This window comes from Glycine soja, chromosome 15 (genome assembly GCF_004193775.1).
Source record: "Glycine soja cultivar W05 chromosome 15, ASM419377v2, whole genome shotgun sequence".
NCBI lineage: Eukaryota > Viridiplantae > Streptophyta > Magnoliopsida > Fabales > Fabaceae > Glycine > Glycine soja.
The window spans coordinates 12,517,774-12,541,105 of NC_041016.1; the positions used below are offsets into that span (position 1 = coordinate 12,517,774).

Sequence of the window (23,332 nt, forward strand, 5' to 3'; positions counted from 1 at the left end):
ATTGTACTTTGCTTCAAATGCTACACATACCAACTCCCAAGTTCCATTGCTTTCTTCCAAAGAAAATTTGTTCCATAGTTGTTGTAACACTTATTTCCACTATGCAACAAACGCGTAGGCAAACGCATTTTCTTTTTCAATTCTCATCCGTACTTATTTGATAAACCATGACTTTTATATAATTTAGATGCCTATTTCCATCCATCGCATGAGAAATTCAAAAGTACCTCCAGAGTATCATTTGTTGCAGATAAGATTTAAATTTATTTGTTAACTTAATCCAACATGATAGATTTTTAATGAAGCGTGTGTGGTATGCAATGTTATCAATGGCGGATGAGGAAAGGCCAGAATTCTGCTATATAGACACACTATTGCAGCCTATGGCATCACCATAGTGGGCCTCCCTTCACAAATTGCCTGTGGTGGTTGGGAAAAAATCACCACACCATTCCCCCATGGTGCCACCATTTAATGCCAAGAGTACGATAATATTTCCCCTAACTAATAGCAAAAATGCAGAGTTAGCTAGCAATCACATGATTTTACTTTTAGTTTCAACCTGATGACATTGTATAGGGATTGATAAGTAAAGCTGACTGACATTAACATATTGGGCAAGGACAAAGAGTTATTACATTAACAAAAATTCATGGTATTACATGGGGATATTATTACATCAATATGTTAATGTCGTCAACAGCAATAATGATACAGGGTAAAACTGATCGATGTTAGTATTTAGTGATAACTAGAACTGTAGTGACTTCATAACTTAACTAAGCCTAAGACATTTAGCAAATGTCTTGAATCATTCAGGGGACAGAGTGCTATAAGCAGCAATTGTCACTGTCACCCTGCTGAATGCAAATTAACTGGTTCCACATACTGAGATCTACGTCTTCTTTTGGCTTCGGGGGACTTCATGGCACTCACCTTTCCAAGCTTTACAGAAAACTTGCAATTTGTTGGTGGTGACACCCCAGTTGATCCATATCTAGAAGACGCGGGAGACTTTTCTCTTACAGTTTTGTTCTTGTCACCTTTTGTGGAGGGTTTTTTTGTTGGAGACTTTGCTCTCTTTTTTGGCAAACGAAGCTGTGCATTGTCGCCTTCCTTACTGCTTTGCTTAAGGAGCCTAACATGAAAGGGATCAACGGATGTGCAGCAGACAGACCCATCAACTCCATTTCTTTCTAAAGTTACATCTCCGTTGTTTACCTGAAAAATGGTAGAACCCACATCATAGATTGAAATTATGATCCATGGTTAATCCAATTAATTGGACTCTTCAATGTCAAACATCATAATGAAGTAAAGGTTCAAGAAGTGCACTGGATATTGCTAACAAAGGAATTACCAGTTGAAGAAGGGAAGAGAAACTTCGGGCCACATCATGCTTTTCTTGACCCTTCACCAAATCAGAAAAGGATAGGACACCACTACTGCTTGCTTCAAGGGAAAGCAGGGAGAACTTGTCAAGAATTCTCTCACCATAGTCTTGGATATCAAATGGTGGATGTGATTCCTATGAGGCCAAAAAAGTCCATTCAATTTAAACTAAAAATGAGACGAAAGACACCCAAAAGATGAACTCACCTGTTCTTCCAAGTTGTTCTCAATTCTTTGTTTCCATGTTGAAACCCTAGCAGCCATTTCAGTTTGCTTCTCAGTTTCAGCAATGCTTGCTAAGAGAGCATTCTATATGTGGAAAAATGGTAACCATTTTAGTATAAGATATACTAGGGCAAGGAAAACAGATACTGCAGCATTTATCATATAGGTCTACAACTCTGGACTGTAGTGTTCCTTCAAAACTATTGTGTGGAAACAATGGGATGATATATATACTATTGTGCTTTACAGGACTTAAATTTCTCTCAGGGTTTAGTCAAATAAATTATGAATTGGGGTAGGGGGATTGATAGAAGCCTTTTCAACAGATTTTTGGAAATGATAAATAACTACTTTTATACCCAAAAAAGTCAAAGACAATAGCACTCCTACCAGGTGAGAGCGGCAAAGATCTTCCAAACTAGCCTGAGAAAGATCTACAGCTTCATCAGGGTTGATATGAGCATCATCAAATTCATGCTGTTAATTCATGTAGATATAATATAAGTTTCAAATTTGTCATTTAGAATAAGTATATAGTCATATTACTGGTCTCCTCTCCTAACCTCATTACTGAAAGGAGGTAGATCTTCTTCCATGTAAGCATTGTCTGGCGTATCAAAATCAGGATTTCCACCATCATATTCGTTGTCATCATTGTCAGCTTCAGAGTTAAAAAATGTGCCACCAGTTTTATTCCCCTCATTAACAAGAGATTGCCTCAGCTGCAATTTACATATCACATTTTGTATATAATCAAAATTCATATATTGGTAAATAGACAAACAGAGAAACCATGAAAAAGTACCTTCTCATATATTAGAGCTAGAGAATCCCTTTGTCGTTCATGGACATGATGTCGCATCTCCCACATTTCCATGAGCTCTGGACTGATAGGACCATGCAATTTTGCAAGCGGAAACAAGGTGTTCATAGAAACTGGTTGTCTCACATTGATGCTATTCTTTTTTAAAGTGTTCACTGCAGGTACAGAAAAAAGATAAAAGCAGATAAATTACACAATTAAGGTAAGGCAAATTTGATTAAGAATTTAGGGAGGTTGGGGGGGACATTTTCTGAATGGCTTCACCCTCAAGTTGCCTGGTTCATGAGGATTTAAAGGTTTCCATGGATCATCATTATCTTCATCTGAATTGTCTGAATCTCTAGATGCATCACATCCATGATCCATATCAAATCCGTAATTGAAGTCATCAAGACCAGCAGAAGCAGGAGAACTGGGCCGGACATTTTCATCATCAAAACCACAATTAAGTTTAGGGGTGCAGTTGTTAGCACCCTGATTCTTAGCAGCGGATAATCTACGAGCACTTCCACCAGTATGTCCTGGAGAATGAAAGCTTTTACGAGCTGAGGTTCCTCTATTAGCATCATTTTGAGTTGTGGCAGCTTTGCTGCCCTTCAAAAACTCATGAACTGCAACAGCATCAGATGTGTCCAATAAAATAAAATCCTGGTACAGGTCTGTGGTGGACAACTGCAACAAATCATCATATCATTAGTGAATAAAACTATACAAACATCACTATGCAAACAGCTGCAAGCAATTAAGGTACCAGAAAAGACTCCAATTCCCCTCCATCACCACCAGCATCCAAGCAGTCACCTTCAAGAACAACTAGATTTGCAGGAGGTTTTATAAAGTGTTCCAAATTCACTTCTTTGCCTGTTGTACCATCCAAGGAATTCTTTTCTTCAACTGCAACATAACAAAAATATGACAGCCATTTGCAAATATATATACTGAAATGAAGCAACCCTTATTGTTTTGAACCACTTGATGAAAGACTGATAGGAGACACAGAATACAATGTGAGAGGAGGGAGAAACCTAGAATGAGACATTCTCAATGAATCTCTGGTTTTGACATAGAAGCCCAAAGCAGTGAGAACCTTATTTCAGCAATACCATGACCCAAATTTAATTGAATATTGTTCTGATCCAGAACCAAATTGAAGTAAAGATTTATAAAAATATATGCTCAACCTTGGTATGGAACAAACCTATTGTTGTAAACTAAATTTTGCTACATAAAACTAATCATTATCACTATCACTATAATAATAAATACCCTAATGTCATGATTCTGGTTTGATCATTCAGTCATCTCCATTAGATAGGGTACCTGGGATGTCGTCCAAACCCCAGAATTGATCATTTTCTTCATCGGTAACTGCACAGGGACCACTTTCTTCAGGTTGGACTGATGGCCCATCTTTATGATCCTGCTGTCTGCCAAAAAAACATCAGTGAGATCAAGCAGTACTGTCTTTTTTTTTAAAAGGCTCAAGCAGTACTGTCTAGTTTGCAAAAACAGACAAAACACATTATTACTACCTATTTTATTTGTCATTTAAAATATGTTGTTGGTTTCATCAAGTACCAACACTCAAAAAAGGTTTAATTATTAGGTGAAGACACACATGATTGGTTTCATATCTCTAACATGCCTACAACATAGGTCATCAAGCACGGGCAATGCACAAACACCAACTATGTGCTGAAATTCACTTTTTTGTTTAAGAATGGAAGCAGAGAGGATCAAACTATTGACCACTTGGTCACAAAGGACCTGATACCATTTCAAGGATGGGTACTCTTACTCTTGATGAACCAAATTTAGAGGCTATTCTTTACACTAATGATGGACAAAGAAACAATGAGATTGAAATTGTTATTCTTTACACTAATGATAAACAAGGAAATCATGAGATTAAAATTGTTCAAGTGTGATATCATAGTCATACTTAGATTTTATATGTTGATTGTCAAACAATTTTCGAATAATAATTTTTTATTATAAGATAATATTTTTGTTATGTTGAAGAATTTAATCTCCTTTTATCTTAAGCTTATTTGTGACTTGTATCATACTATTATATTATTTTATACAATTTAGCCCTGTTTAGTGTTATCAATTGCAGATTGCAGAAAATGGCAGAAAGCCAAAACTCTGCTATATCATATAGCGGATAGTGTTGCAAGCATATAACGAAAGCCACATAATGGTTGAAATATGACATATATCAGTTATGCATGTAAAAAAAATGGAGTTGTATGCACATGAAAATAAACTACATGAAAATTGGCATAATATTAACTCATAAGTTCGATTGGATGGAGACTCGCCAAGCATGACAAGAGGATGCAGGACACAACCACAACAATGATAGTGGCCACAATAACACATGGAGTCACTATCGTGGATCCAAGAAATACTGCTATACAAAAGTGCTATAACACTGCTATAGCGACTATTTAGCAACACTAGTTTATACAAAATTCTATTTTTGTGTATCCTATAACTGTACCCAGTACTGTATATGCATATTTTTTATTTATTTTATATTAAGTTATTAATGTACTCATATCCTAGATTTTTTAAAGGGGAAAAAAACCTACAGTATTCATTAGTTGTACCTAGTACCGTATCACTATCTGTGCAACATTACATAAAAAACAAAACAAAAAAAACACTGTAGCCACGATTTCAAATTTGACTGCAAATATCAAATATGATACAACTATGGTCTTTAATGTGTGATGATTATTCACCAATTAACCCAAAAACTGCAACCAGATAGAAAAAGGAAAGCCGGAACAGTTGTTTGCCTCTGACATGTAATACTAATAATAATAATAAAAAACGTAAATCCTAATGCTGAAGTAGATAATTCCATATATCCCCTCACTTTTAATACCTATGTTGAGGGCATGCCCTAGCACAACCATGAAGTTGCACAGTTGTACCTTGGTGACCGGTTGTTAATGGGATATAATAATAATAATAATAGGCTTAATTACCAATTTGGTCCCTTAGCTTATTTAAAACATTCAATTAGGTCCCTTAGTTTTCTGAGTATGCAATTGGGTCCCTTTGTTTTTAATTTTACCCAATTGGGTCCTTTCCATCCAACTAAGAAGGATGTTGTTAGTTTTTGACGAATTTAACAGCATAATCTTCTTCTTACTCTTCAGCAGCACCTTCCGAATCAACTCTTGCTAGATCCGTTCTAGAAGGATGTCGTTAGTTTTTTCCATTTGCCGCACCTTCACTAATGATGCAAAGACGTTGTGTGGTTAGATCTGGTTCAACCTCCTTCCATTCCTGATTTTCCAATCTGGTTCAATCTTGCAATGTAGCACACGTGTCGCTGAGGGCATAAGGACGACGGCGGCAGAGGAGGGTGGAGATGTTGTGTGGGATGTTCATCCTGCTCATAGGAATTGTCGAACCTTTTTTATGTCTTCTCAGATTCCTCTCACACACACCCTCTTCGATCTCAACGCCTCTTGGTTAATACTCTCACTGACCCACATCACTATTCTCACCATTCTTTTCAGATCACACAACCCTTTGGGAAGAGAAGAAGGAAGGTCTAGTGTTTGGTTTGTGCGGTTGGTTTCTTAATGGCCTCTTTCTCGGTCCCATGCCCTAAGTTTCCTTCTTCTCCCGCTTTGGGGTTGAAATCTTAGAAGGTTTCCAAATCGCCAGTTTAATGAAATTGAGACATTGCATGAGTTGTTCAAGAATTTGATTTCGATCTTAAAAAAACTTGCCTGATACAAGGCAAAGCTTTCATTTTTTAAATAATATTAAATAAAGTGGTGGTTCAAAACTGCTACTTAGTGTAAAATTTTAAAAATAATAATAAATTTTAGTGGTGGCTAAAAACCGCCAATATTTGGAAATAAAAGCCGCTGGAATATACATCCTAACATAACTCAATTGGGTAAAATTGAAAAACAAAGGGAGCCAATTGCATAGTTGAAGAACTAAGGGAACTAATTGAGCATTTTTAATAAACTAAGGGATCAAATTGGGTATTAAGCAGTAGTAGTAATAATAATAATAAGAAGACGAAGACAACAACAACAACAACAACAACAACAACAACAACAACAACAACAACAACAACAACAACAACAACAACAACAATAATTGAGCATTTTTAATAAACTAAGGGATCAAATTGGGTATTAAGCAGTAGTAGTAATAATAATAATAAGAAGACGAAGACAACAACAACAAATTGCAATTTTATTAGAGAGACAGAATTGCAGATTACATAATAAATTGCAATATAGGTTTCAGCCGCTTTGTTTCACGCCCCCTCCCCCGAAACAAATGAGCAAGACAGAGAGAATTGCAAATTACATAACAAAATGCAAATAAAGGATGAGACTTTAACCCAAAATTCAAACCTTTTCTGAGAAAGGAACTCCAAAGCCCGCAAGACCAAGGTGTAGAGATATTCCACCTTTCGACTATACACCTGAATGGAACCCTGAAGCAGCAGAGCAGCTACAATCACCCAGAAATAGCTAATTCAGTCAAAACACAAATCTTAAACCTTAAATGGGAACTTTTAAAAGAAAAATTCAGTACGATGTAACAAACCTTCGGCAAAGTTCACATGACTATGTCCTTCTTCTTCGCCAATGATCTCGCCGGAACAAATTTTAAGCAAATACTCCTCAAGTTTCTTGGCGAGGTCAACTTCCCAATTCGATTCTAGGTCACGCTCCGCGTGAACCGCGTGGAAGCCACCGCTTCCACTACCCCCCGGTTTCGAGGTACCCTTAGTCATCTTAAGTGGAAGAAATCGCTACACAAATCATGAAAATGAAGCAAATTTAGACGCCAAGAACCAAAAAGGGGGAAAACCCTAGGGTTTCAGTTTTCCAGCGAGGAGTTAGAGAACTCCGAAAACGAAAATTAGGGTTTTGAAATTCCCCTGGAAACGCAAAATGGGGTGCTGACAAGTTCGAAGCTTGTGTGGTATAGACTAGAGAGAGAGAGAGAGAACGAGTAGAGAACTATGGCAGCAACGAGAGGAGAGAGAAAGAGCGTTTTTTTTTTTTTCAAAACTTTTTCGATTTGTTTTTCCCGCTTGCTTCTCGATCACAAATCAAAATTGGCCCTGATTCAGGGGCCTTCTTAATCTGAACCCATGAAAGGGCAAACGATAATTACACCTCACCTCTATAATAAACATACCTCTGTTTTCCTTTTCTTTTTCAATATTTTTTCTAATTGATTATTATGCCCAAATAATCATGAATGCCTAAAGAAAATAAAATTTTGAATTTGATCATATAAGATTATATATGTGCATCATCATATTAATTCTTAAAAAAATTATCATCGTTAATTTGAATATTTTAATAATTCATTTTGTCATCACTTCAATTTATAAGGACCAAAATAGGGAATTTTATATATTTTCCCTCTAAGATTAATATGTTAGATGCTAATAGTATGAGTATGACCCTTGTAATGGTAGCATGATGTTCCTTAATATTTTTTTGTTTCTCATTTTTTAAGTTGTTACTCTTTCACACATCCCCTAAGGGGTATAGGACTTCACGATCAGCCCAACATATTTTTTAAGGCCTAAAGTGATTTTAAGGGAGGGCTTTCTAAAACTATAACTTTTTTTAACGAAAAAACTAATATCAACATTTTATTAAAGTGATTATATATATATATATATATATATATATATATATATATATATATATAGAAATGATGTATTAAGAGACAACATATTTAATCGAAATTAATGACTAATTGATTAAATGAGAACGAGTGTAAAAAATATTAGGGGCCTTACAGAAAACAAAAGTGATTTTTCCTCCAACAAGGTTCAAACCCTTTTCAGTTTTCACCTAGGAAAAAGTATACAACTTATTCACCACTATACATGTTTGGAAAAAAAAAAAAAAAGACAACTAATTAGTCACCACTATATCTTCGAGCATGTTTGGATACGTGATGGAACCATAATGGAAGGCCAAAATTGTGGTGAAAGACTAAAAAATCAGAAGCAATTCTGAGTTACTTCACAGCCACCATGGTTTTGATCATGGTTATGATCCACCACACCACCACTCCAAACACGCACTAGTTATATACAAAAGTAACTTTATTATTAGGGGGCTCAAAACAAGGGTTAGGACCTCCTGGATGTTGCTTCCCGCATTCTCACTGTTATTTCCTGTTATGCCCTATTGTATTCCGGAAAGCCAAAAAATAATAGTGGAAGTGCAATTTTAGCCGACCATCCTCATGCTTTGGTTGACCCTGTAGGACTTTGGGCCAGCCCTGTAGGAATTTGGGCATTCATAGGGCCTAGAGAGTAGGGTATCCCAGCATCAACAATCCAACCATCACGTGCAGTTGAATTAGCAAGTTCATAAAACTTCCCAGGATATATAATAATTATTTGCTTCAGTAGAGGCTATGACCTTAACACCTGACCATTTAACTCTTTTTTGTGGTGTCAGCACCAGGGCTCTTGTTGTTATACTCATAAAATGTATATGTTTCCTTGTTTGTATTTCCCGTTCATGCCTCGTACCCATCTGGTAAAAAGACATTTTCAATCTGAGAGTCCATGATCACCACCTTAGAGTATGACATCCATGGCCTTCCAAGGAATTCTACCTTAGGTTCTGCAGTAGCCAATTCGGGTTCTCCAGTGAAGTGGCAGCTTTGAAACACAAGGGCACTAGGGCTATCAGCTTTGTTTCTGCCACCTGCTGTCGCCATGCATCGTGCACCCTTTAAGGGGTTTCTCACAATTAGTTTGCAGTTTTGGAACACTCCAAAGGCGTCTCCAAAGATAAAGTCAATGGTGCCACTGAGTCAATGGTGCCACTGATGCTGCAATCACGGTAGAATTGGCGTTGAGATTGTGCAAAAAGGGTGTCTTGGAAACCGTCCATTTGGCAATTGTAGAACACAGCTTGGTTTGCTCTTACTAAAAGTGCCACTGCTTGTTTTTTCGCGGACCCTGCTGTGTTTTCAAATCCAATATCCTTGGCCATGAAGTTGGCACCATTAACAGCTGTCAATTAATGAGACTTACAATAAGTTAGGTAATCAAATATTAATGCCATATATACCTCATGTGTGAAGAAGGGTGAAAATTGAAATTATACAATGTATGGATATAGTTATGGATGAAGAGTCATGCATGACACTCTTTTTGCTTTAGATTTAATTTTCATTCGTTACTCATAGGAGACAGTAGAATGAGTAGATCAAACTGGGCCAAATATTTGATGAAAGATAACTTGATTTTGACACACTTGATGAAAGACTTATAGGAGACACATAAGATAGATTGTATGAGGGAAGGGAGAAGCCTATGATGAAAGACACTTTCAATAAATATCTAGTTTTGACATAGAGGCCAAAAGCAATGAGAACCTTATTTTAACAATACCACATGATGACCCAACAAATTTAATTGATATTGTTAAAATCTTGAACCAAATAAGCTAAAATATCTTACCAATTAAAGAAGATTTGTAAATATATATGCTCAACCTTAATTAGAATGGAACACACATATTTTGGTAAACTAAATTTTGTCACATAAAACTAATCATTATAATATTAAATCCCTCTTATATCGGGTGGAATCTAAGTAAGCCCTAATTCATCATTTTCTTCATCAACCAAAACAAAGTGACCACTTTCTTCAGGTTGGGTTGATGCCCCATTTATATGATCTTGTTATCTACTAAAATAACATCAGTCAAATCAAACAATGTTGTCCAGTTTGCAAAAACTAAAATAAAAAAGCCAGTCAAAACACATTATTACTTCCTATTTTATGTCACAAAAAATGTTTGTTGGTTTTGTCTAGTTCCAACATTCCAAAAAAGTTCAACTATCAGACAGACAAGACACTCAATTGGTTTCATATCTCTAACATGCATATATACAACTTAGGGCTTGAAGCTAGGACAATGCATACATGCCAACTTTGTGTTGAAAACCAATTTTTTGTTTACAAGAATGGAAGCGAAGAGGATCAAACTACTAACCACTTGGTCATAAAGGCCATAATAACATTTCAAGGATGAGCTCTCCCTATTAAAGCTAAAACTTTTAGGTGAAGGTATATGATTGGTTTCATATTTCTTTCAGAATAAACGGCTCTAAGCTCTATCAACAGGATTATTTACAATCACCTTCCTTCTCATGAAATGATAATTACATGGGAAAAAATTAGAATATGCAACTAGAAAATAGAATGAGTAAGTATTGTAAACAAAGCAGAGATTCTGATACAAATGTTAATATAGTATAGTAAAAACTTAACTTATACTTACACACTCTTTGGTTGGCGTCTTGGGAGGAAAATGGATAGGAAGGGAAGTGAGGAGGCTAAAGCCATCTTCTCCGATATTGGAGAATTTTATTTTTCCTCCTATCATTTTCCCACCTTTGAACCAAATTAACATATGGTTGAAGTTCACACTCCTACATTTTATCATGACAGTTTTGACAAAGGTGATCTACTTCTTGACCTTGAGTTTAACAAGAAAAAACAAAATATCAAAAGACTAATTTGTTTCATACACATTGATTATCTCTTTAAAACAAACTATATATGGTACTTGACAGTCTTCATGTATGAAATATTGACCCCTGACCATTGCTTGTGTTTATAGTTTATATATATTGCATATTATAAATGACAAGTTCACTCGTATTTACCATAGGTGGTGTATTAATTGTGTTTTTTTTATATACTTTTTTTACTGTATATAGAGGTTTTATATTTATCCTACTCCCAAATTTATTTAATATTATGATTCACGATTTGATCTGAAACAAATATGAATAATAAATAAATTTTCCAAATGAAAAACTGAATACATCTGTCAAACTTTGATTTATATTTTTATTGATTGTTTCCAACCAAAAATTTGACCGGAATCAGTTTATTGTTGCAGTACAAGCAAAGTCACCTATAGTGACAAGAAAAAGTGCCACTATAGGCCTAATGTAGGTATAAATCCATTTGACATATACCCACAACAATTTTAACGTGGATTTTGAATGGTATTTAACCACATATCGTATGTGTTATTATAACCTATTCCTACACTTTGTAACAAATGTGAGAATAAATTTATTAACATATGACAACATGTATTTTGTATCACTATAACTTATACCTAAATTATGAATAATAGTTTTAATCCATTTAATATTATATAAAATAAAATAAAATAATCAAATAAATTAAAAAGAACAACAACATAAATAATTAAATTTATATGCTTGCATAGTTAAAAAGAACAAAATTAGAAATAATAAAATTTAATTACAGTGACATATAATTAAACCAAGGGAAATAGTTACAGAAAAAGCACTGACTAAATGGACCTAAGAAAATATTGGTCATGATCATCTTGCATCTAGCGGTGAACAACAACATTAGTTACCTGAAATAATAATAAAAGAAAATCACTTAGTTGAAATATTAAAAAATTATTTCATTAAAAATTATTCTTTTTTTTTTTAAATTCTCTCTTAATTGTTTAAGAATCGTATCAAGCCTAAAAGGAATATTGTCAAGCCTTTACAAAATAAACTCTAAGATGCAAATAATAATTAAAAAAAAAAACTCTAGTCAGCCATGCCATGCATACATCAATTAATAACTAAACAAATACATAATCATAAATGAATAAGCTACGTAAAACAAGGAAAAAATATACAACATAAAAAAACATTTACATAACTTAATTGTTTCCAATAGGAAGTTCCAGGAAAATGTAATGGATAGAAATTGTAGCATTTTCCAAGGAGCAACACAACTCTCTAACATTAAGCAATGAGGGAGGGACATTTTATGTTGAAAACTAATAAGACAAAAATCACCAAACCTCTGTCACAAGAATATTAGGCACATCAAACCTTTGAAATGTACTTTACCATCTAACCTAGGATTATTTCTAGAGTGGATCATCTTTATAGGTGGTCTGATATGCACTGACGCCTCCTCCACCTCTTATACTTATGCTTCATTTGCTTTCAAATTTAACACATTGTTAGATTATAAGTGTGAAATAACAAGTAAAAGTGAAAAAAGTTTAATATCATCATTCTAGCAACCTTGAACATCGATTTTAAATGCTAAAAAAGCTTGTGTGGCTTTGATATGTAGCTCATTGCCTCGATCCGCAACTTGCTGCTCAAATCTGGTGTCATCACGATCGATCCCCAAAGTTCCAGCTACATTTCGCTTAGATTTGCTACGTTAGATCTGCAGGCTTCCATTTCAGATACGCAGAAACAGGTCCCACCCCAATAGCGCGCTTGAATCCGATTTGCGGGAACAGTTTCGTTTTACGGCAATTAGATCAAGCAAGTTTCCATATTTTTTTTACTCAGAAGTTTTGTTTAAGCCCTGTTTTGAAAATATGGGGTTTGGTAATTTATTTTTACAACTACGAATTTTCATTAGCAATGAAGCATACTTCGTTGTTGCTGGAGGAACAATTTGGATCGGTTTTTAACTATGCATAATATATAAGCATATTGTATTTCAATTTAGCTATCATTGAATGTCTGGATTGTCGTTGAAAATGCCAATTTTCTGTTTATTGTTTAAATGAAATTATTAAGATGTTTAAGACTGCTTCAATCTTACTGGAGTTGATCAAAAGCACCAACAAAGAAATGAGTTTTTACCGGCGGAAGGATTTTTGAGACAATGGGACTGGGGTGGAGAGTGCACTGCCGTTGAGAATCGCCTCCGACGACGAGGAGCAGTGGTCAGCGGCAGGATTACTTAGGGGAGTAATGATCTAATGTAGTAGATGTAAGATATATCTATCAACATGAAATTAATTCAAGAGCCCAAATTTATGATCCATAATGAACGATTTATCAAGGTAGTCTACAAAGTAATGACTCTAACCACAAATGCAATACAAGCCTGGGAAAATAAATACTAAATATTAACACTAGTTGTATAAACAATTAATACCTTTGATTTATTACCAATTAATACCAATTATCCCAAAAATAAAATTTCAATTATTCATTAAAAATAAAAAACATATTTAAATTATTATATTTTGACAAAGCTTGTAGACCTAACATTATCTATGATTTATAAGCAAAACACAACTCAACAAATGATAATAATAACTTGCACTATATTATTTTTTTAATTATAGCTCAAATTCAAATGGTTGTGATTTTGTATTTGAAGATACTCTTCACAAAATATATTAAATTGCATATATAAATAATGGTGTTGACAAGAACTAGTAATACATCCCATGACCCCACCCCTTATCTACTTATTCCATATTGACACATATGCATAATTAATATTAAGTTATAAACTTATAAAAAACAAATTTTTATGTTGGTAAAAAAATGTCAATATTAACAATTATCTATCACTAAAAAATAATTAAATTCGACTAAGAAAATTTAAATATTTAAATAAAATCAATAAAAGACTTAAAATATAAAATATTATAAAAAGTATAACATATTTAATTATATATTATAATAATTTATTATCTTAAATATATTTCAAATTTTATTTTTGGTCTTTACTAACTCTTTTGTTAGTTCTTAATAAAATAAAATTTTTGTTTATGATTTTTATTGTTAACATTTATCAATTAAGTGATAATATGTCTACTAAAAATTCAAAAGATGATTCTGGACGGTTAAAAAATTATTATTATTTGTTTCAAAATTTAAACTACAGTTTCTAGCTATCTTAAAAATAATGCCATAATCAATCAATGGAAAAAAAAGATACAGATCTAGTTTCACTTCTACATCCTCAACACGAAAACAACAAAAAGAAAGATCCAAATCTGGTTTAAGATCTATCCCAAGAATGACAAATCTTTCACCCTTCCTCTTTCGATCTTCCTCTTTCTCGACCTCTATGTCCTCACTGTCCTCATTGCTCTCGCTATTCCAAATGTGCCATCTTTTACTCTCATTCTCCTCATTTCGCTCTACCCATGCCCAAATCATGAATCTATCATGTAACCCCATTGACCTCACCTTAGCTTTGCTCGTCTTGTCACCGCTCACATTCTTCATCAACAATGACGTAACACCCGATCGTGGACATGCTTGTCATAGGGGGACTGTGAGGTGGCTTATTGTTGAGGTCCCAAAGGATGATGATCTTGTCTTTTGGGTTTGTGGGGGGGGGGGGGGGGGGGAGATAAATGCCTTGGTTGTTCCCAGATAGATTAGTGCATGGGTAATAGTGAGGGATGGGTTTGGGTGTTAGGGAATCCAAGAGAGCATTGGCATGCTTTTATTGTTTCTTCTTCACCTATGATTATGTTTTGACTTTACTCAATTTTTGGCCATCTTGGTCTCTTCAATGTTTATGTTGGTATGGAGCCTTGTGATTTTCATTCAAAGATTGTATTTTTGCACTTGTCTTAATTTTTGTTTCAATTTGTATATTTTTTCGAGCTTAAATTTGTATATTTGATTGTGGATATTTGATCAATGTTTGTATTGGGATCTTGGATGTAGATTTCATGCTTGTATTGAACAATGTTGGATTAGAAGGAGAACATGAAATCGGTGCATCTCTCTCTCTCTTGCTTTAATTGACTATGACAATTTTAAATCTCAAAAAAATTGTCATTTAAAATTTTAAATGAATAATAATGATTAAAAATTATGAGAAATTATCTTTTGAATTTTTAACGAATGCATCATCATTTAACAGAACAAGGATTGAAAATAAATATTTTGTTTTATTAGGAACCAACAAAAAAAAAGTTTAATAAAGACGAAAATAAAAAATCAATCAATTATATATTGAAGATAAAAATATATTAAAGTCAAATTTATATGTAAAAATCATTACTATATGAAATTGTTTGTAAGAATTTGTAACAAGGTGATTTCATTTACTTCAAAAATATTAAATAAAAAAATCTTTTCTCTCATCCTAAAATAAAATAGGAGAAAACTCTAATATATATATATATATATATATATATATATATATATATATATATATATTTAATATTCCTAAATAAGAAAATACATTTCATGAGTATGCTTAAGACTGATATGAAAAAAATATTATTATAACCCTTGTGTAAGTGGGGTAACATGATGCTCCATACATTTTTCTCTCTCTCTAATTTGTCACCCTTTCAAATTCCCTTGAGGGCTATGGAATTTTGAGATGAGATACACATTATAATAATTTGTGCAATATCTTTTTTTTTTCTTTGTCTCTCTTCACATCATTTATTAAATCTCAAATTTCTCTATCTTTTCTCTTTTTTTCTCCTAGTTGTACAAACTGCTGTCTAATTTTTTGTATAGAAAGTAACATTGATTTTTCTATAATTTTAAGCAGCCATAGAGCCCAGAGAGTAAGGTACCCTAGCATCAACAATCCAAGCATCACGTTCAGTTGATGAATTAATAAGTTCAAAGAACCTCCCAGGATAATAATTAGTTGCTGCAGCAGATGTTATGGTCTTGACACCTGACCATTTAACTCTTAGTGAAGTGTCAGCACTAGGGCCCTTGTTATCATACTCGTAATATGTTCATGTCTCATTGAATTGACTTCCCATCCATGGCATGTACCCTTGGTAAAAAGATGTTGTTAATTTGAGAGTCCATGATCACCACCTTACGTATGTCTTCCATGGCCTTCCAAGGCATGCTATCTTGGGTTGTAGTTGAGTCAATTGGGGTTCCCCTGAGAAGTGGCAGCTTTGGAACACAAGGGCACTAGGGCTTTCAGCTTTGGATCTGCCACCAGCTGTCACCATGCATTGTTGATTAGGTAAGGGTTTTCTCACAATTAGTTTGCAGTTTTGGAACATTCCAAAGGCATCTTTAAAGACAAAGTCAATGGTGCCAGTGATGGTGCAATCATGGTAGAATTGACGTTGAGATTGGGTATAAGGGGTGTCTTGGAACACGTCCATTTGACAATTATAAAACATTGCTTGGTCTGCTGTTACTCGAAGTGCCACTGCTTGGTGTTTCTCAGCCCCCGCTGTGTTTTCAAATCCAACATCCTTGGCCATGAAGTTGGCAGCATTAACAGCTGTTAATTAATGACTTACAATGAGTTAGGTAACCAAATATTAGTATCACACCTCATATATAAAGGAGTGCAAAAATGAATTATACACTATTATGAAGATAGTACTCTTTTTGAGTTACCTTTTATCTACATTCGTGTTACTCACTACTACAAAACAGCTTTACTACGACACTGCATCAAGGACGTCCTAGAAAAATCGTCATCTTCAAAAACACTGTAGTATTTTTGTAAATAATCATAATTTTTCAAAGACAACTATTATAAAACCGTTTTTAAAATATCTTTTCAAAGGTGGTTTTTGCCAAAATCGTCTTTAAAATAAGATATTCAAAGTCAGTCTTTATAAAGGGACTGTCATAGACATTTTTTTCCTCGCGCCTGTTCCTCTTCACATCGCACCCCTTCCTCTCCTCTGGAGTTTACATACCTAGCTAGGTAGCGCCACTTAAACCCGAGGCTAGCCAGAGAACTAGTTGCAATGGTCCGCAACAGGTTCTTCCTCATTCCCTTTCTTTTTCTCAAACCCTAACCTTTTCAATTTCTTCCCCTTCATCGTCCAAAACGCAAACCCTAGTACCTCATTTCATGAATCGCTTGAACCCTAGTGTGTCGTTTCGTGAACCACTGTAGCTTCTTCTTCATTATCCTCACGTGCAGAGGAAGTTTGAGAAGGGCTTGAAGCACTAGCTTGGAGTCTTTCTCCAACGAAAAGTTCGCAAAGAAGATTGTAGATCTTGCACTCAAGTTTCAGCTCTCTGAAGAAAAAAAATTAATTGATGTGCTACGATGTTGTAGATACGATGCCTATGGTGGAGATCCCACTAGCGTCAAGGTTTCTTTCAACTCTCTGTGTATATGTTATTGTTCTTTAATTCAAATTACCTTATTTATTTATTTATTTATTCTAAGCAGCACATTGAAGTTGGTGTTCCCAGTCTAAAAGCAAATGAGGTTTACTCATATTGGAAGCAATTAGCATAAACCCCATTGATTCCAAAAGGGTTTTCTTCATCCCTTATTTTTGATTGCGGAATTGTATACTGATGTTTCTTTGTTTTTCTAGCTTCCATATGTTTGAGAAGGCCCATAAAATGGATCAAACATCAAGTGGGCGTGGTGTTCGTTAGTTCAAGAGTTACCTATTGCACAAACAGGAAAAGGTACACTGGCTTTTATTTTCTTACAGTTCTTATAGTTTTTGAATGTTTTGTTTTGTTATCTCTGGTGTAAGCATAATGGTGAATATTATTCTCTAATAGGTTTTTTTCATTGGTTAGCCATAGCAGATTCTCGCTTGATTATCATATATTGGATACAGAAGCACCAAAGCAATGTGATTGAAGGTGAGTTTATGCCCAATTTGACCTTTTATGTGTATCCATTTACCTTATTTTCTCGTTTGCCTTAATGACTGTACTGTGAATGATAGGTTAAGGAACTAGCCCTATTAGTAATTTTCTATCCAATGAAAATGGGAATTTTCTATCCTTCTATGGTGAGGTGGAAGGTAATGGAATATGACTTACTTAGTCACTACACCTATTAATAATTTGCATGTTATGTATTCATTCATATGTCAATCTCCTTCTACTTGAATATTTTCAGCCAAACATCGATTGCTTTTGGTTCAGTGGTTAACTAGTCTTGTCCCCTCATTGAACCTTCTAATAAATGTCACAGATGGTGAATTAAGAGCGTGCTTGAGCAATGGTACAGTTTTGTTCTAGATAGTGAACAAGCTACGACATGGTACCGTGAATTTGGTAACTCTTTAACCTTTTACTAACTCTAACTGTAATTGGAAACTTGATTTGAGATATACCTTTTAGTCTGGATTCTCTTATGTAGGTTAGTGAACCTAATAATTTTCTGCCATCACAATTAGAAAATGTTAAATCATTTTTGAAAGCTTTGAACGGAATTGGATTGTCCTGGTTTGAAATATCTGACTTAGAGAAGGTATAAGATGCCTAACTTTGTAATCAATCAGGCATTATTATTATTGTTGAGTTTAAGAAAACTTATTTGTAACTTGAATTTCCTAAGAAACAAAATTTGTAAAATTCTAGCTTGTACTATTAAAAAGCTATTATAAAAAGTGTTGGTACTACTCTCTAATCAAAATTGGCATTTCATAGCAGTAGTTACTAGTTACTAAGAAGAAATACTGATGTTAACTAGAGAATAATGTCAAAAGAACTTGAGACATCATATCTTTGTCCTAAAGTTAAATCTTAACTTTTGTATGGAAGACCTTTTCCCTAAAAATTCATGTTAAATACTATTTATCTATATTGTTTGCCTATCATCATTTTCCAAATAGATGATGTTCTTGTCTTTAAGTGATTAGTTTTAGTCATTTGTATATTCTACAGAACCATCAGCTTCATTAATACACCATGTTGGTCATAAATTTCATGAGGATTTTCAACTGAAACCTGGGTATTCTATGCTGAAACTTTTATCACTCAGATACTTGACATAGAACTCTATTTCTAATTGGAAAGTAGCACTAAAAACATTTAAGTTTTATCCTTGGAGAAATTAATTTCATGTTATATGTATTATGAAATATTTGGCCCTTCAATACAGGCTGAAGATGCTAAAGCAGAACTCACACAGAAGGCCCAAGAATATGAGAATCAATTGAAATCATTAAGAAATAAGGTAATGGTTTCTTTGCAGCGACGTAGCATGAGTTTGAAGAAACCTTAGTCTTCTCTAGTCAACATTTTCTATTTGCTCTAGTCTGAACACAAGCTGACAATCTATCTTGCATATATTTAATATCTAATTGACTTGTCTGCATATTCACTCATAATCTCTCTAATAAGTAAGTTGACCTCTCATTTATCTCTTTCTGTGGGCATCTCTCTTTAACTCTGTAAACATTATTATATATAATATCCATAATATTTCTAAAAAAAAATAGTATGATATATGTTAAACAAAACAAGGTTGACTTGTTTGCAACAAAATAGCAAGAATTTTATAAATTTATAGATACACACATAGAGACAATTGGTGTGAAGCAGTACTAATCAACATCAAGAAGAAAATAGCATAAGATTCATTAACTTATTGAGTCGAGTACAGCTTGCATCACTTCTTTAGTAAAGTGTATATATTCACGGAAGAAGATAAAATAATATATATATATATATATATATATATATATATATATATATATATATATATATATATATATATATATGAAATTAGCCTTAGGAATTCGGATCAATTGGATCTTGAGATTCTGCATATAATGCTTTCCATTTTATGTTCTGCTGCTCCACTGAAGGAATCCTAGAAACCTGTGGTATAGTCCCGATACAGTAAATGACATTTTGAGATGAGAAGCAGAGAGAGAGAGAAAATAAATAAAGGGTGTTAGAAAATGAAAAAGGCTTCCATTTCTTTTAATTCATTACTTTATACATATTTGTACCAGAAGTTGTGTGTGACATAGTGCTAGTGCATCGTCCTGCCTTTGCTCTTTACCATGTTTGCCATAATGAAATGACCATTATCTTCTTTCTTTTTATTAGATTATGGATAACTTTTGTTAGAAGTAATGCTATTTGAATTAAATAAGATTATTATTTGTTATAAAAAAATTTCTTTAAACACAATTACATATTTCAAAACTCAAACTTCATACTACTAATTAAATAAAAATAATCTCAAATCATCTTACCTATATATTTTCGATAGTAAATGACCATTATACTAAAAGTTTAGGATAAATAAATTAATTTTAAATTATACTAAAAGTTTTATTTTATTTTATTATTTATTAATAAATTAAAGTGGTTCTTGGTTTGTTTTTCAAAATTCTAACTTAATACATTCTTAGTGTGTGCATAAAAGTTATAAGTTACCTAGGGTAGAAGTTAGGTTATTCAAATCTTAGAAGTTGGAAAGGGAAGAGTTTAGCATTTTTCATTACCTAGAATCATAGACTCCCGTACACTATTTTTGAACTCGCTGAATTAATTTTCCATATGCGTTTGACTAAATTCAGCTTGTGGGACCCGCCTGTAGCAAATGGAGATGTTAAGTGTGGAAGGATTAGTTTGTTTTTGTCAAATGGATCAGCATGCTCACCACTCAAAATGTTCTTTTGAAGAAAATTGTTTTGGACAAATGGTGCCAAATGGAGTTTTTCTCTTTTACCATTGTTGGATCGTGAAGAGAACTGAAAATATTTTAATAAGAAATATGTAGATAATATATTTCCATGAAATTTAAAAAACTCATCTAGAATGTCAATATTAGACATAATATATATCTAATATCAAGCCAGGTACAGAACTATAATGTATGTTTAAATTGATTTGATCATATAACCAACTTTAATTTGAACCTTTGCCATTTCCACTTCATCAGCATTTAGTTTAAAAACTTTAATACAATATACTTTGTGTTCAGCCTTATTGACCATAAAATGCAAATCCAAGTAAGCTTCAAAATCTAGTAACAACAGTAACAAAGCCAATTAACATCATATGCTATAGTTACAAAGTTAAAATCTTGTGCCGCATTGTTAATGATAACAAGGGCATTCCTGTGTTGGTGCATAAAAAATCCAATACTTAATTTGGTTAAAATACACTTTTTGTTTTTTATCATATTTAATTTGATCTTTTATCTTTAAAAAAATTAATTTAATCATTTATGTTTTTAAAATTAGTTAAAATGATCTTGCTAAAACAATGATCATTTTTAAATTTAGGACATAATTTTGAATTTTTTTTTACTTATTTAATGTATAGCACTTTAGTTAATGGATGAATGCTTGTTATACTTGGTGCTACCTCACTGGTTCTATATAATTGTGTAGGTGATGGAATCGTGGCTTGCTTATGCACCCGTGAAGAATAATGCTGAGGATGCTGTTAAGGTACAACATAAATTCTAATGTATTAATTTACACATCGAGAAACAAAGTTGATAAAAAGAAATAGAGGGAGTATGACTTTTTAGCCCTTGATTTCATATTGAAGTGTAAGAACTATGCAGTACTTAATTGAAGTAGATTGGTAAGGTATGACCAAGAAGATTGGATGTAATTGGGAAATTTGGATTTGAAATGCTATTTTGATGGTAGTGGTTTTGAATGATGGTATTTTATTTCACTAAATTTTTTTTCAAGAGAGGAATTATCTCTTAAACATTTTCTTAATATTACTGAAAGTGCCAAAAGAAAATTTATACATAGTGCAACTTCTGGAGAAATGGCCATCTATTGTGCAAATAGCATTATTCTCAAAAAAGTTAATGTAGTGCTTTTACCCTCAAGTCTTGGATTTTGTATATGATTTTATTGCAATTTCTATAGGAAATAGATTTTGAAAATATTGACTTGTTATTTTTAGGTACTGTTAAAGTATTATTGGTCATAGAATTCAATTTCTTTTAAAACACTATAAATTAGGAAAGTTCTATAAGATTGTTTACTTGCCAATGACACTCTAATATGTATATAAGATGACTTTTTCAAAAAATCATCTTAAAATTCTCATTTCATTTTTTTAAATCATTCTAAGATGGTTCTTTAAAAAATCGTCTTAGAATTTTCTATATATTTTATTTTTTTTTAAAAAAAATCATTCTAAGACGGTTCTTTGAAAAACCATCTTAAAATCCTTTATATATATTTTTTTATTTTAAAAAAAGTCATTCTAAGATGATTCTCTGAAAAATCATTTTAAGACGGATTTTAACTAAGAACCTTCTTAGAATGATATTTTTTCAAAAATTGGTTGTTTATTAAACTGTTGTAAAAAGTGTAGACTTTTTATGATGTCTTCTACAACGACGATTAATAATTGATGTTGAATACACAATTTAACCGACGTAAAAAACTTTTTTTTACAATAATGACTATTGGAAAACTCACTATATGAGACATGATTGAAATGAAAAAAGAGATAAAGAAACATCAGAGGAGTATTAAAATGTGTGTGAAAAAACATATCAATATATTCTGACAGATAGAATTTCAAATTTTAAATTTTAGTTTTTATATTTTTTCAATTTATTTTTAGTCTTTTGTATATTTTATTGTTTTTAATTATTTTTTGGAAGGACTAAAAATAGACAAAAGAATAAAAAATATTCTCACAGAAACTAATTATGAGTAATAAAAAACTAAAAATAAATAAAATATCTTATACAAACTAAAACTCAAAAATCTGAAATTCTACCAGCACAATAAACTTATTTAACCCAAGAATATATCATACTATATACGTAAAATGGCTTTTGCGATACTTACCAAAGGTAGCAGTGTTGTAAGTATGGATACCATCTTTGTAATTTAAACTACCGGTGAATCTCGTCTTTGTACATAGGACCATCTCCAATAACTGTGACATGGGTCATGTCCTTTCCCACAATCACATTTTTAGGGGGAACAGTCTTAAGAGCATCACTGAGTGTTGCAAATTGGCTAGTCGCATCTTGTGTCACAATTGCATTAGGTTTAATACCTCCAAGCCCTAGAAGACGCCTTTGCCCTTCATTCACCCAGGAAGAGTAATCATCTACAAGTGTTTCTTCCTCAGAGAGAAGCCTCCTCCTACTATATATAAACATATTCAGTCAATTGAATTGCAAATCATGTCTACGTTGTTCCTTTGAGCATTGTGGAGATGATGGTCATCATTTTCTTCTTCTCCTTTATCTCCACAGTTTAAAGTAACACCCACCGCGGCCACCATCGCCACAAGAAGGATTGAAGAGATGCCAAGAACGGCAAACCTTCTCTGTTGTTCTTTACCATCGTTATAATCACCCATATCCTA

The 23,332-nt window shown here is 33.2% G+C and overlaps 1 protein-coding gene, 1 long non-coding RNA gene and 2 pseudogenes across 3 annotated transcripts; 1 reads left to right on the plus strand and 3 right to left on the minus strand.

Moving 5' to 3' along the window:
* Positions 1-576: 576 nt before the first annotated feature.
* On the minus strand, positions 577-7,573 carry LOC114388293 (condensin-2 complex subunit H2-like). Its single transcript, XM_028348707.1, has 11 exons — positions 7,037-7,573; positions 6,841-6,940; positions 3,761-3,867; positions 3,192-3,334; positions 2,686-3,112; positions 2,423-2,595; positions 2,181-2,339; positions 2,008-2,094; positions 1,600-1,701; positions 1,361-1,528; positions 577-1,221 (listed from the first exon to the last, which is right to left on the minus strand). The coding sequence occupies exons 1-11, from the start codon at positions 7,224-7,226 to the stop codon at positions 853-855; spliced, it is 2,025 nt and encodes a 674-aa protein (XP_028204508.1). The 5' UTR covers positions 7,227-7,573; the 3' UTR covers positions 577-852.
* Positions 7,574-8,705: 1,132 nt separating this feature from the next.
* On the minus strand, positions 8,706-14,476 carry LOC114385833 (annotated as a pseudogene).
* Positions 14,477-15,810: 1,334 nt separating this feature from the next.
* Positions 15,811-23,123, minus strand: LOC114385834 (annotated as a pseudogene).
* Positions 16,797-21,637, plus strand: LOC114386519. 2 transcript variants are annotated; one of them, XR_003661102.1, is made up of 7 exons: positions 16,797-17,355; positions 17,587-17,683; positions 17,801-17,866; positions 17,953-18,030; positions 18,204-18,286; positions 19,116-19,190; positions 21,367-21,637. It is a non-coding gene; the product is annotated as an uncharacterized LOC114386519 (long non-coding RNA). The 2 variants fall into 2 exon arrangements; XR_003661101.1 differs by having other exon boundaries at positions 17,801-18,030.
* Positions 23,124-23,332: the final 209 nt, after the last annotated feature.